Genomic DNA, 13,423 nt, shown 5'->3' with positions numbered 1-13,423 from the left:
TATTTTTAAGAGCTATTGGATTTAAGAAATCACTAAATTATTATATTATGCCTTCTTGCTTGGTGCTTAGGGTGGCTGATGTCTGTGAATCAACAACTGGTGTAATTGGACCACATATGATTGGTAAATGGTAAATGATAAATTTTTACTCAACTGTTGTGTTAAAAAAAATTCATTAATTCATGATCCTATGCAATTAAAAAATAAAAAATCAAGGATGATTGCTATTTCAGTACATAGTCATCCTATTTGATGGGATGTCTTTTTACTGTATAGAATTATGAACTAGCATGACAGTTGTGGGTTTTAGATTTCCAGTGACTAGGAGTGGAAATAAGGACAAGGGAAAGGAGAGGATGCCCAAGGACAAGTAGGCATTAGCATGAGTAGCACTCTTAATTTAAAGTATATCCTTTAGTACAATGGCCTTTTATCTCTTTTGCTTTATTTCTCAACAGAACCATTTCAACCTTTTACCAAAATGGATTAATATTTGGGTAGGTGGGCTCTAACATGACTACAACTACAAAAGGGCAACCAAGAAGTCAGCCAGATGTCGTGGAACGCTGAGAAGACATAGTAGAATTTTCCTATGTTGGCAGACTTTCCAAGGTCCTGTAGCTGGGAAAGGTATGATGAAGTAAGAAATCTCAGGAACATTCTTCTGTTAGGGTGCCTGTAATCCCATAAAATAAGAATTTTGGAAAATGGCATATTGTTTCATGAGATTGTTCATTTTGCCCACACATGCTGTCCTGTGAAAAGGTATTGAAGACTCAATTGAACTTTGTTCTGGCTGGTATATTGCCATCTAAGTTTCAGATCCTTTGTTAGCAAAGGAAGACCAAGGACTCTGAAATGAGAGAATTTATAATTGAAGTGTTACACAATAAATAACTCTTCAAGCCCTTATCAGGTTGCCAACAGCACCCTACCAGTAGGTGAAAAACTTTTATTGGACATTTCTGCTCGTGACTGCTCCATCCTCATATGTCTGAATAGCCCAAGTCCCATAGAACCATTCAAACCAAGGATTGTAATTATTTGAAAAAGGGCAGGCAAAGCAGGACTCTCTCTCTTCCAATTTCAAACCTAAGTGTACTTATCAAGAACTTGCAACTCTCCATCAGTTGGGCAAGGTAACAAACTCTTATTCTCATGTTTCAGGCCTTTGGAGGAAAGAAGCTCAATTAGCATGTCCAATCTATTTTGCTACTAAAAAAAAATCTCAACAAGCCTTTCTCCCTATCTACATTAAGAAAAAGAGTTTATACTTGTTCTCTGACCCCAGAGCTGCATTCTTTTATTTTTTTTAAACCCTTACCTTCCATCTTGGAGTCAATACTGTGTATTGGTTCCAAGGCAGAAGAGTGGTAAGGGCTAGGCAATGGGGGTCAAGTGACTTGCCCAGGGTCACACAGCTAGGAAGTGTCTGAGGCCATATTTGAACCCAGGACCTCCCATCTCTAGGTCTGACTCTCAATCTGCTGGGCTACCCAACTGCCCCCAAGCTGCATTCTTGAATACACTACTATCTTGGAAAATACTAGCTGGTGAGGAATTGCCCAAGTTAAGTGCCAATTTTATGCAGAATCTTTAGATGAAACCAGCATCTGTCAAAAAAACTAGGGATTAAATTACCCAAAATTTAAACACTCTGCCTGCTACTTAGACTATCTGGCTTGGCTCCTTACCTGAACAGAATTTAGAAGATCGGAAGCCCTTTGGCTCAGGCCTTCATCTGTTTGGTTTCTAAGGCAATTTCACATGAAAACTATTTAAAGTAGATTTGGCAGGTGAGAGAACAAGTACTTCAGAGTTGGCATAAATGTCAAGAACACCTGTTTGTGGTTTAGGATCTGGGCATCAGAAAGGCCATCTGGATAATTGGAGGTATACAGAAATTACAAGATAAGACTACCCAGATAAAAGGAAAATTGCTAAGAAGTTTTAGCAAACAATTATCATTTTAAACCTTTTTAGAATATCAGTAATTTTGAGTGTTAGATATGGGAAATTCATTGGTGCCTGTGGAAATTAAGGTGGTATGTATATAGTAACTAGTGTCTACGGCAAAAGACCTCATTAAAAAGAAGTTGCACAAATAAGTACTATACAATTCTATAATGCACACATTATTGGATTTATATTAATTTAAAAATCAGAGCTCTCTTTCGTTAAGATAACACTTTTCCATTTGTTATCCACAACTGCCCCTTGCTTTAATTCCACCAACCTCTCATACAGCCCCACTTGGCTTTCTAGAACTCAAGCTTTTTATCTTGCCACGAATTCCTCTGTTACTATTTCTCCAGGTTTCTTACCATTCTCATCTTCCTTCACCTGACTCCTTTGACCTTAAAACCTGCCATGGCCACTGGGCCAATGCTGATTCACTCCTATTCACCCTCTCTTTCCAAACTTCCTGCCACTGAATTCCAAAGGAATGTTGAGAAAACATTCAACCATATAGAACTCATTATTCATGTTGTCCTGCTTTAATTGAAGCTTTAACTTACTGTCTTAACTATTCTTTTCTTCAACTGATAAACTCCCCACATTGATACTAAGTCACCTGTCAAGTACTATTTCAACCCATTTCCTCCTCCGAATATCACACTCAACCGTTGGTCTCTTTGCTGAAAAGATGGGAGGTCATCCAAGGGGAAGGACTTGTATCTGTAACATAGTAGGGAGAAGACTGAGGCTTCCCAGCTTGTCATCTTTACTACCTTCTATAATTGGGGCAAGTCACCTCACCTCCTAAGGATACCATTTTCTCACCTGTAAAATAAGGGGAGTGAACTGCATGACCTATTTTTCTTCCAGCTCAAATCTTTCTCTGCTGTATCCTCATGCCTCTTGTCCTCATCTCAAAGATCTTCTACTCAAAAGCTAACTTCTCCCAACTATTGAATGAATTTCCCGCCCCGGTCAAGCCTGACTCTTGAGGAAACAGTCCTGCATGCCTCCTTTTCCACATTAGCTAATTTCCTATGCATGGTTTCCCCAATCTTGATAAAAAGTTCATTTTTGCCACTGAACCCTCTAGTAACTATTTTATTACTGCCAAACTTCCACCACCGTGGCTCCAATCCCTGAAACCTCTGTTTCCTCAACCCATTCTCTTTGGAAGTTTGGCTTCCATCTTTCATTCTTCTATTTGAAATTTCCTTCTAGAAGTCTGTTAGTCATGTTTTTTTGCAAGTTGAAACGGCCATCTCCTCTCGATCTCTGCAAAATTTATCACTGTGGACCTCCCTTTCCTTGAAACTTTTACCTTGGCATTGCACTTTGATTTCCTTCCACTATGACTCCCCCTACTCCCCACACTCATCCCTTAACTATGAACATTTTCAAAGGCTAAAACATCTTCTTGGCTTATATTCACCCTCAGAGAACTCAACTGTCTCCCAGGCTTTAGCTAGCTATCACCTCTGTGCTCGTGGTTTCCAAATTTAACCCCAGTCACATAGAATTGACTTTCAAGATTAGAATGGACTTTAAACCCAGCCACCCCTAGCCAATTTTGCATTTCCAAATACTTACATTTCCACTTAAATGTCTTATAATTATTTCAAAGTGAAGATGTTAAAAACCAAACCCATCATCCCTTCTAAAATATCCATCTCCAATCACTTGGGCTCAAAATGGACTCTGCTCATCTTTTCCTCACCCTCTATGTCTACTCAGCCATTAAATACTATTAAGTTTTTCTTTGAAATGCTTCTCATCTGCCCCTTCTTCTCTTTACCCTTCATATTTTCTCTGTACATGACCATCAGACTCATGGATTAAATATCTCTTGCTCTCAAAAATCACTAATAGCTCCCCAATCAGACAAGATTGTCCAGCTTGATAGTCTCAATTTTTCAATCTGGCAGCTAATGCCATCCTATTCAACTTTAATCCTCTACGCTGATATTCCTGTGACTTTGATTAGGAGTGTCACTGAATTAATCTGGAATATCAGTCAAATGCAGAAGTTGGACTAGATGATCTTCCTCCTAGCTCTAAATATCATGAATCCATGAACAAATTTGCAACTCCTATCGTATTTTTGCAGATGTGTTTCTCTAGACTCTTTTCCACCCTTCTCTGCTTTTCCAAACCCTTCCTCTTTAGGGTTCAATCCAAATGCCATCATCACCCATCTCCTTTACTAGCCTTTCCATAACTGCTCTATCCCACATCAGTCACCCTCTTTTCTCTGGATGATTTTATTGCTTCAATAATTTAAGTTACTGGTGCCCCCACCTTTCCAGTCTTCTTGCACCTTAAACCTTACCATGTATGTACTCTCCAGTCCCAAGACACTGGCTTCCTGGCTGTTCCACCAACAAGGCACTCAATTTCTCAACTTTTTTCTCAAGTTGTTTTCCATACCTGAAATTCTCTACCTTTTCATTTCCACCCACTGGCTTCTTTCAAATCCCCACTAAAATCTCACTTAAGGAAATCTTTCCTAAACTTTGCTAATATTTCCTGTTTATCCTGTATATGATTTGTTTGTACATTTTGTTTGCATGGTGTTTCCCCTATTGGTTTTCAAGCTCCTGGAGGGCAGAGACTGCCTTTGTTTTTGCTTTTTTGTATCCCTAATGCTTATCCAAGTGCCTGGCACATAGTAGGTATTTAATAAATCTTGACTGACTGACTGCATTTTCACATAAACTCCCTTTTGATACTTATACATCTCTTGTCTTGCCTCACAAACTGGATTGAAAGCTCCCCAAGGACAGTCTGTTTTGTTAGAGGCTCCTAAAAGTTTTAGTGTAGTTGTAAGATACAAAAGCTTACAGAGTACCTTAGGGTACCTTTAAACTTTATATTTTAGTAGCTCTACTAAGACATTTGGGACGCTCCATATGACTCCCTCAGCAACTAGCATGAGAAACACAGTCTCTTTGAATGCAGAAACACCACCAACCACCTTTCCAACACATCCAGTGCCGCAAAGAATCATAGGAGGAAACTTTGCTGTAATACCTGCATTAGAAGGGATATTCATGGCTTTTGGGTCTTCTGAGGCATTTTCCAACCATTAGACTAACTACAGCAGGTGAAAAGTAATCAAATAATCATTGAGGTAGCCATTCAGTTAGCAAAAAAAAGGTTACATCTTTATTCTTTTATATATTTCTTCTCATGAACTTGGTACTATACTTTGAATCTATGTGCTTCGTGTCCCTCTTTCCTCTGATTCCTTCTTGTACCTAAACAGGATAAAGTAGTGCTTGAATTAAGCTCCATACAATGTTCCTAGATTGGCTTGGGACCACTTAAAATCAGAGCCTAAAGTTAAAGACTTGAACTTTATTTACTCAAGTTTTGTGATCATCCATTGTCAGGTTTGTTCAGCATATTTCCCAGCTCACTGTTACACAGAATAATTTAAAATAAAATTGGAAACCTTGTTTGTCTAGATTAACGAGTTTTTTTTTAAACATTAAGGATTCCAAAGAGGCATCACTGGGGTTTTTGGCCATTGAAGCATTGAAAATTTTCATGTCAACAAATTTTAGCATTAATGAATTCTTAAATACTTCTTAAGGACAACCTAGTTCTAGATTCAAATTGTACTTAACCAGGACCAACACGGTAGGAAGAGAATTCAGGGCTATTTTTTGAGGAAGAATGCCTCACTGATGTTTCTAAAAAGCATTATCTTCCAAGAGTAGAAAATCCGCTTCTATAGCATCTTCTCATTTTTTTCCACATTGCTTTAATATTTTTATTTTGATCTACATTAATCAGGAACAAAGAAAAAATAAGACTTTTTGTTTTCTCATAAATAACTAATCTCCATAATTTTAATAAAATCTCAGATGATTTTACCTTTTCACAAATATACATACAAAAAAAATTTTTAAGTAACAAAATTCAGCAATTTAAGTATCTGGAGACTAAACATAACATAAAACAATTTTGTCTACTGAATACAGGGCACAAAATAACCATTCCTTGAACTCTATGGATTCAGAATTATAATCACATTAACTTACAGATCCAAGTGATTGTCTGCAACGTAGCACTATCACTGCCAGAGACAAGCGGTCCCCCTAATCAGTTAGATTTGATTTGTCAGGATAGTATTACCGTATTGCATGAAATAGGCACTAAACAAATTATGTAGCTATTATAGAAATTACTTAATGCCCTGGACTCAACTAACTACTGACTCAGTGTTTGCCTCATTTGGCTCAGTAATTAATTCACCTGCACCAAACCCGTATCAAAGGTCTCTAAATCTCTCATATATATAATATATATTTATATTATGTATATATGTATTTATATATACACACAACCACAAAACAAAATTACATTTACATCATTTGTAACATCTGTCTCAAAAGACGTACCATACACTGTTGGTTGAAATGGATCCAAACTAGTGGCACCCCCTATCCTATTCCTTGCTAGCTGTTGGACACCCCCCTCCAGCCCAGGTACCCCTGCTTCCTGTGAACTTGATTTTCGACTTCCTTCTTTTGGAGCAGGCCAGTTGCCATTCCCAGGTTGTCTGAAAATGAGAAAGGGCCAGCCAAGATCAGGAAAGTGTCCAGGCCTCTGCCTCAGCCCTCCTGCCCAGACTTGATCAGTCCTGATGATCACATTGATTCAGATTGTGTCAAACGGATTCTCCCTTTCTGCCTCATTCCTTCCAGAACTGTTATTAAGATCCTATATGCGAGTGAGCCTGGCGGCTTTCTTCCCTGGCAGCCAGTGTTACAAATCACGCAGCCCCAGCTGGGCGTATTGTAATGAATGTCCACTTTGTAAACTGTTTTGCACCTTAAAAACACCAATACAGATACTGAAGCAGTTAGGTGACTAATTCACAGATTCCACAGAAAGGGAAAAGAGCTTCATACAGATGACAAACCAAGAAGGCACCTTCCAGGAATTCCGACAATTTCAAGCTGTGATGATGCAGGATGAATAAGTATTTCAACAGGTTTCCTGAAAACGTGTCACCTTAATTTAATAGCTGGGTCACTGAGTGACAGTTCTGCCTCTCAGGGTAGCTCATTTGGCATCAAGGTCTCTGATTTATCCTGCTTCACACCTAAATAAAGGAAGGCTGCTTGGTGGAGATGGGCTCCCCCCATCTCCCGAGGCAGAGGAGGCTGCCAGCCTAGTTTGTGGGTGGGCACGGGCTGGGGGGATGGATAGATGGCGACACAAGGAATGGAGGCGAAAGGTTGATTCTTATCCAAGTAGCCATGGGGACAAGATAGCACAAGATTTGGGAAAGGCATGTAGGTTGTTTCTCTTTTAAAAAGACAAAAAACGAACAATTTTTAAGGCAGCTAACAAAGCATAAGGATGTGTGGCTTGGGGGGTCCGGGGTAGGAGAACTCATCTAACAGCAGCAATACTAGACCTGTCTATCAAAGTGCAAGTATGAGGAATCTAACCCTATCAGTACTGCTGGCTTCGGAAACAATTTGCCCTCATCTACAGCGATAGCCTGTTTTCATTTAATAAAATGTAGCTAAAAAAAAACAAACAAAAAAATCAGACCTGCCTGCATTTGGCATTTTTGCAAACTCCCCAGATTTTTTTAAAGGCCAACCCAAATTGGAGGCAATTTCAAGTGCCAGCTAATGGATATACTGTGGAAAAGAAACAGAACAGGTATAAGGAGGAAGTTCCAACAATGTGGTCATTGAAAAGCTTCCTAGGTTAAAAGAATGGAAAGGGGTTTTGGCCCTAATGGGAAATATTCTTCAGCTGGAAGAACCCAAGACTAGGCTCCCCAATAAAGAAGAGAATATAGAATACCATCTCTCCCCACCACCCAATACCTTCTTGTGGCAGAGGTCAGATTTTCCATTCAGAGGTCTAGTCCACTTGGCTCAAAACTAAGTTCTGTTCTAAGCCCTTTAATTCTCATCTCTTCCCCAAATAAGAAATCACCTATAGAGAGACTTGACTTGGAAGCTGGCACCAAGTCACTGTCCTACTCATATGAAGTCTTTGGTGCTTCAAAAAAATGTAATTTTTTTCATGAAAAGAATTCATGACTTCTGAGGACGGCTTGGGAGGGTATCTAGAAATCATATACAATTTTCCTAAAGATATTTTCAGAATGTGCCTCCTTTCTAGAGGCAAATATCATCTACATCTCTTTCCGTTAGAGGGTATATTTTTCAGTACTTGGAGACTAAGAAAAATCTGCCCCAGCATACATTTCTACTTTAACCAATGTGTTTATATAATGTTAGTGCAAAGAATACCTGAAAAGCACAGGCCTCCCACATTAAGAATTTGCTTCCTAGGGAACTTGAATAAATTTTCATTGCTTGGGTATTCCCTATGTTTGCTCAAGTTTAGCTCCAACTTGTTTTAAAAAAAAAATTGAGGGGGAAGCTGGGTAGCTCAGTGGATTGAGAGCCAGTCCTAGAGACAGAAGGTCCTAGGATCAAATCTGGCCTCAGCCACTTCCTAGCTGTGTGACTCTGGGCAAGTCACTTGACCCCCATTGCCTGGCCCTTACCACTCTTCTGCCTTGGAGCCAATACACAGTATTGACTCCAAGAAGGAAAGTAAGGGTTGTTTTTTTTTAAAAATTGAGAGTAGTTTCCCCCCTTCTGCTTACTAACCTTAATGGCTTTTCATCTCCTTGGGATAGCAAACGTGGACTTTTGAAACTGCCAAGGGACCCATCTGCAAGGTATATATACCTGATCTCTTCTTACCGGACAAAACCTTTTAGACTAATACTGGGAGAACAGAAAAGCAATACTGTAAGACAAAGGAAGTCTATGACAGTCACAGAAGATGGACATTTATTTTTCCCGGTTTGCTATGCCCTTCTCACTCCCGGACAGAGGTGGTTTCTAAATTTCTAAAGCCACTGAAGATAGATGTGTGCTCCTTAGCCCCCAAACTGCCAGTGCTCTCTGGGGAACAAGGGAGAGGAGAATGAGGTGCTACAGAACAGTAGCACCCTCGAAAGGACAGACTACAGGGGCTCGTATGAAATAAGGCAGAGCCAAAAGGTCAATTTACAGCATAAAGTCAACGTGAGAGGCCAAAAAAAAAAGACTTCAGCTACTAGGGTCAGTGTTAATATGCTGGCCAAGTCCCTCCTCTGGGTTAAAGAGTATTCTGGTAATGCACTCAAGTGAGGGGCCAGCGGAGGTGTTTGTTTAAATGGTTGTGGCCAAAAAAAAGTCAAGATATATTTTTAAACGATTTCTCCCACCCCTTCCCCCAAATACTAAAGAAGATCACGATGGATCTGTGTGGGGCAACCCCCAAACTAAGTACTTCCAGAAGTAGGCGATTTACTTAACTTTTCCTGGCACTGGGCAAATTTCCCTTTTTACAAAGTGCCGCCCTTAGTTCACTCCCACAACGGCTAGCAGGTTTCACAAGGCTGGAAAATGACAGAGCAGCCGGTCTAGTTTCCACGTCCCAAGTGTTCCCCAGACAGTGGAAGAGAGAAGTTCCTGTAACACTAAGGCTCCCCTGGGCCTTGGGAAGCCGACTTCCTAGTCCTAGAGAACCGGCTGCACCAAACAAGCTCCGATCTCCCCTCCCTGCGGTTGCCCCGTCACTCCGGAAGACCCTCCAAGCTGAAGTTCCTAAGCGCTGTGACATTTCCACTTCCCGGGTTTGCAGGAACAGCTAGGCACCCAAAACAAACAGGAGATAGCCTTCAAAACAAGCACGCTTTGTGCGGGGTGGCTTGGAGCCGGCCTCTTGGCCCCACAGTCGGGTGCCCAAACGTAACCCTGTTCACATTCAACAAACCAAACCTCGTGCTTTTTCAGGGCACGCCTGCCAGGCTAGAAACAGGTTCCTAAGACTGAGGAGAGTTTAACTTCCTTCTAATGCCCAGGCTCCGAATTGTAAAGCCAGCCCCCCTCCTCCCCAAAGCCACGGTAGGGTTCGTTGCCAAAAAGCAACTTGTACCCACACAGGATTGAAAATGAGAAAATTTTTTAAAAATTATATTTAAAAACAAAGTCCCTTCAGAAGTCCTGGGACTATCGAGTGTTCCACCTCAAAATCGTCTCTTCTCCCTCCTTCCTAATTCCGAAGTGAAGCAGCAGCAGCAGCAGCACCATGAAGTCAAACAAATGACCTGTTAAAAAGCTACCCCAGTCAGTTGTTCAAAACAACTCCCTCCCCCCACCCTCCGGCAGCCCCCGCCCCTCCCCCTCCAGCCTGCGGTGGGGCCGCTACACGTGAGACAGGGACACCTGCTTGTGGTAGGCGGCTGCGCTTGGGCAAGGAGCCCCGGTCCTGCAACCTGTCAGGGCCGCGCTGGCCTCCGCGTAGTCCCGGGCGGCCGTGGCCCCGCCCGACTTGTGGCCCCGCCGCCCGCGGCAGCAGCAGCGGCTGGTGAAGCGCCTCCACGACTCCACCGTCTTCCCGGACCAAATCCAGACCCCCGAGGTGATGCCCACTAACAGGCACATTAAGTACTTGAGCATGAGCACCCAGTACTCAGGCTTGGCCCGGGGCTGCCCCGGCTCCCCCGCGGGGCACTGGCAGGTGAGCGCCCGTTCCCAGCTCTCCCGGGAATGCTGCTCGTACAGGTAGCAGGCCACCACGATGCTGGCGGGCACCGTGTAGAGCACGGTGAAAAGGCCGATGCGGATCATCAGCTTCTCCAGCTTGTCCGTCTTGGTGCCTCCCTGCTTGATGACGCTGCGGATGCGGAAGAGGGACACGAAGCCCGCCAGCAGGAACAGCGTGCCCGTGAGCAAGTAGACCACGAGCGGGGCCAGCACGAAGCCCCGCAGATAGTCCAGGTTCTGGTTGCCTACGTAGCAGATGCCGGCCACGGGGTCACCGTCCACAGCGCTCAGGGCCAGCACGGCAATGGACTTGACACTGGGGATGAGCCAGGCAGCCAGGTGGAAGTACTGCGAGTAGCTCGCGATGGCCTCGTTGCCCCACTTCATGCCGGCCGCCAGGAACCAGGTGAGGGAAAGGATGACCCACCAGATGGAGCTGGCCATGCCGAAGAAGTAGACAAGCAGGAAGACCACGGTGCAGAGCGCCGGCCCGGTGGTTTCATAGTGAATGTGGTTGTGCTCACGGTTGCAGGCCACGCTAGCATGGCCCACAACCAGGCGCACAAGGAAGCCCAAGGACACAAAGAGGTAGCAGGCAGACAGGAAGATGATCGGGCGCTCCGGGTAGCGAAAGCGCTCCATGTCGATGAGGAAGGTGGCCACCGTGGTAGAGGTGGAGACGAAGCAGAGGACGGACCATAAACTAATCCAGAAAGTGGCGAAGGTGCGCTCGTCTGGGCTGAAGGAGGGCTGGTAGCAGGGCACAGCGCAATTCAACACCCTTCCGGTGCGCACCTTATTGAAGAGCGGGTGAGTCTCCTTCTGAATGCGCACGAAGGGCTCCCGACACTCGCAGGTGCCGCACTCCCCGCCAGAGGACGCCGAGGCTCTCGGGGCAGCCAATGTCGGTTTGCCGGGGAAGGCCCTTGGTGGGGCCGTAGTGGACTCGCTGCGGTTATAGTCCATGCACAGGGTCTCGGCGTCCCCCAGCACGGGGAGGCGGTCACAGTTCATGCGCTCCGGCCAGGCAAAGCCGTACTGGCGCATGAGCGGGGAGCAGCCAGCCTTCGCCCGCTCGCACACAGAGCGGCAGGGAGGCAGGGGCTTGGGGTAGTCCGGCAGGCAGATGGGCGTGTACATGGAGCACAGGAAGAAGCGCAGGTCCGGCGAGCAATGGATTTCCACCAGAGGCCAGAACTGGTGCACTTCCAGCCCAGCCTCGTCCTGGGTGTCGTGATTGAACTGGTTGGGCATGTGCGTCAAATTGTAGCCGATGCCCCTGCACATGGGCACCGTGATTTCCTGGCACACCAGAGCCTTGGAGGAGGCCTTTCCCCGCCCCGCCAGCTGCGCCAGGAGTAGCAGTAGCAGCAACAGCAGCGGCCGTGGCGGCGGCCCAGGCAGCCCAGACGGTGAGTCCAGGTCAGGGCGAGCCATCTCTGTCGCCCCTTCCAATTCACTCCAGTTCCGGCCCCTTCCTCTTTTACCCTCCTCAGGAAGCAAGATTGGCAGCAGAAACGGGGACTCTTTTCTCAGTTCCGAGTATGGCTGGTTTCTTCAGGTTTTCAACCTGTTGGTTTCTTTCCCTTTTATGAAATCCCTCCCAAGAAAAGCTGCCACGGAGCGGCTCCGGCGCCGCTGGCTGGGCTTCAGCTCCTCGCCGGCGCCGCTCCGGGGATGGGAGTGTGGCTCCAATTCCGGGAGCAGTGATCTTAAAACAATAATATCACACACACACACATAGAAACACAATTGTTAATAAAGCAAGGAAGGCAATGAGCAAGTTCAACTGTCTCTTAAATTCAGGAGTCAAACTCATTAATCTCCCCCGCCTTCCTCCGGGTTCAGGGCCAGATCTATCCAAGGTCCCTTTCCTCATACCCTCTGCTCCCCCCTGGAGAAGGGACAGAAAAAAGAAACAGATCAAGGATTAGGGCTGGAGCGGAGTCAACTCTCACCTGATCGAACCGTGGAATGTCCTCAGCCAGCTGCCCCAGTCCTAGATCCGGGACACTTTTCTGAAAACCAAGAAAGGAAGCTCAAAGCTAAGCCTGGCCCAGAGAGGTTCTTCTAGACTGCAAAGTTAGGCAGCGATGGAACGGGAACCAGTGGCGGCACATGGCAGCAGGTGTGCGCAGCGGCTCAGCCAGGAGAACTCGCTTGAACACCCAGACTGGAGGACCCACTGGACTCGACTCTCGTGGGGGCTAGTCACTCCCCCTCTCCTACGCCTCCGTGTCCTCCTCCCCGGCCAGCAGTTTCCCGCATGATGGGCCGGCAGGGGGCGGGGCGCAAGGCTTTGAGGGTCCCCGGACCCGGTTCTGGGTTACTTCACCTGAGCAGGGGGAGGGGTGGAGGAAAAGAGGAAGGGACAGGGATGAGTGTCTCTCCCGTGCTTCAAAGGTTATATCCTCAGTCCGTCCTCACACCCGGGGCTTTGGAATTGCATCGGGCAGTGGTCAATGTCTTTCCCGGCTTTCCTCTTCTTTCTTGGGGCTCAAAGCAAGGAGTCTCGGTGTCAGCGATTCTATCGGGTGCCGGAACGCGCTCGGCTCACTCCTCCCAGCGTCCAGCGTTGCCTTCCCTGGGGCAAAAACAGCTGCCCCGCTCAGGCGGGCTCCAGCTCCGCCCCGAGTCCCGCCCCGCCCACTCGCCCCCACCCCCGAATGACACAACAGCCAAGGAACCCCAGCCGCTGGCGGCCGGGCCTCTCCACCCCCTCCCCTTGTCACCTGCCTCCTAAAGCTCGGCCAGAGACCACGCCCCCTGCTCTAGGACCTGCCCACGGGCACGCCTCTCCCGGGACGCGCAGCACATGCCACGCTCACTCCGAGTCTCCTCCCACTGCCCCGCTGCCTGGGCTACCAGGTCCGGAGTTGTGC

General features: G+C 45.8%; 2 protein-coding genes across 2 annotated transcripts in view; one reads left to right on the top strand and one right to left on the bottom strand.

Annotated features, from left to right (window-relative positions):
• CCNYL1 (cyclin Y like 1) overlaps positions 1-7,487 on the top strand; it is a 77,414-nt gene extending 69,927 nt beyond the window's left edge. Inside the window, exon 12 of the transcript XR_471778.3 lies at positions 459-7,487. The gene's annotated coding sequence lies outside the window, so the exon portion shown is untranslated. The remainder of the gene's footprint in view (positions 1-458) is intronic.
• On the bottom strand, positions 5,725-13,185 carry FZD5 (frizzled class receptor 5). The gene is made up of 2 exons (XM_001370066.4): positions 12,500-13,185; positions 5,725-12,252 (listed from the first exon to the last, which is right to left on the bottom strand). Exon 2 carries the CDS (start codon positions 11,976-11,978, stop codon positions 10,200-10,202), a length of 1,779 nt encoding a protein of 592 aa, XP_001370103.1. The 5' UTR covers positions 11,979-12,252; positions 12,500-13,185; the 3' UTR covers positions 5,725-10,199.
• Between the last annotated feature and the right edge of the window lie 238 nt (positions 13,186-13,423).

This window comes from Monodelphis domestica, chromosome 8 (assembly GCF_027887165.1).
Source record: "Monodelphis domestica isolate mMonDom1 chromosome 8, mMonDom1.pri, whole genome shotgun sequence".
NCBI classification, from domain to species: Eukaryota; Metazoa; Chordata; class Mammalia; order Didelphimorphia; family Didelphidae; genus Monodelphis; species Monodelphis domestica.
This window is presented reverse-complemented; position numbering and strand designations above follow the sequence as displayed.

What these genes read in the sequence shown, in the direction of transcription:
- FZD5 (XM_001370066.4), bottom strand. Translation starts at nt 11,978, where the DNA reads ATGGCTCGCCCTGACCTGGACTCACCGTCTGGGCTGCCTGGGCCGCCG.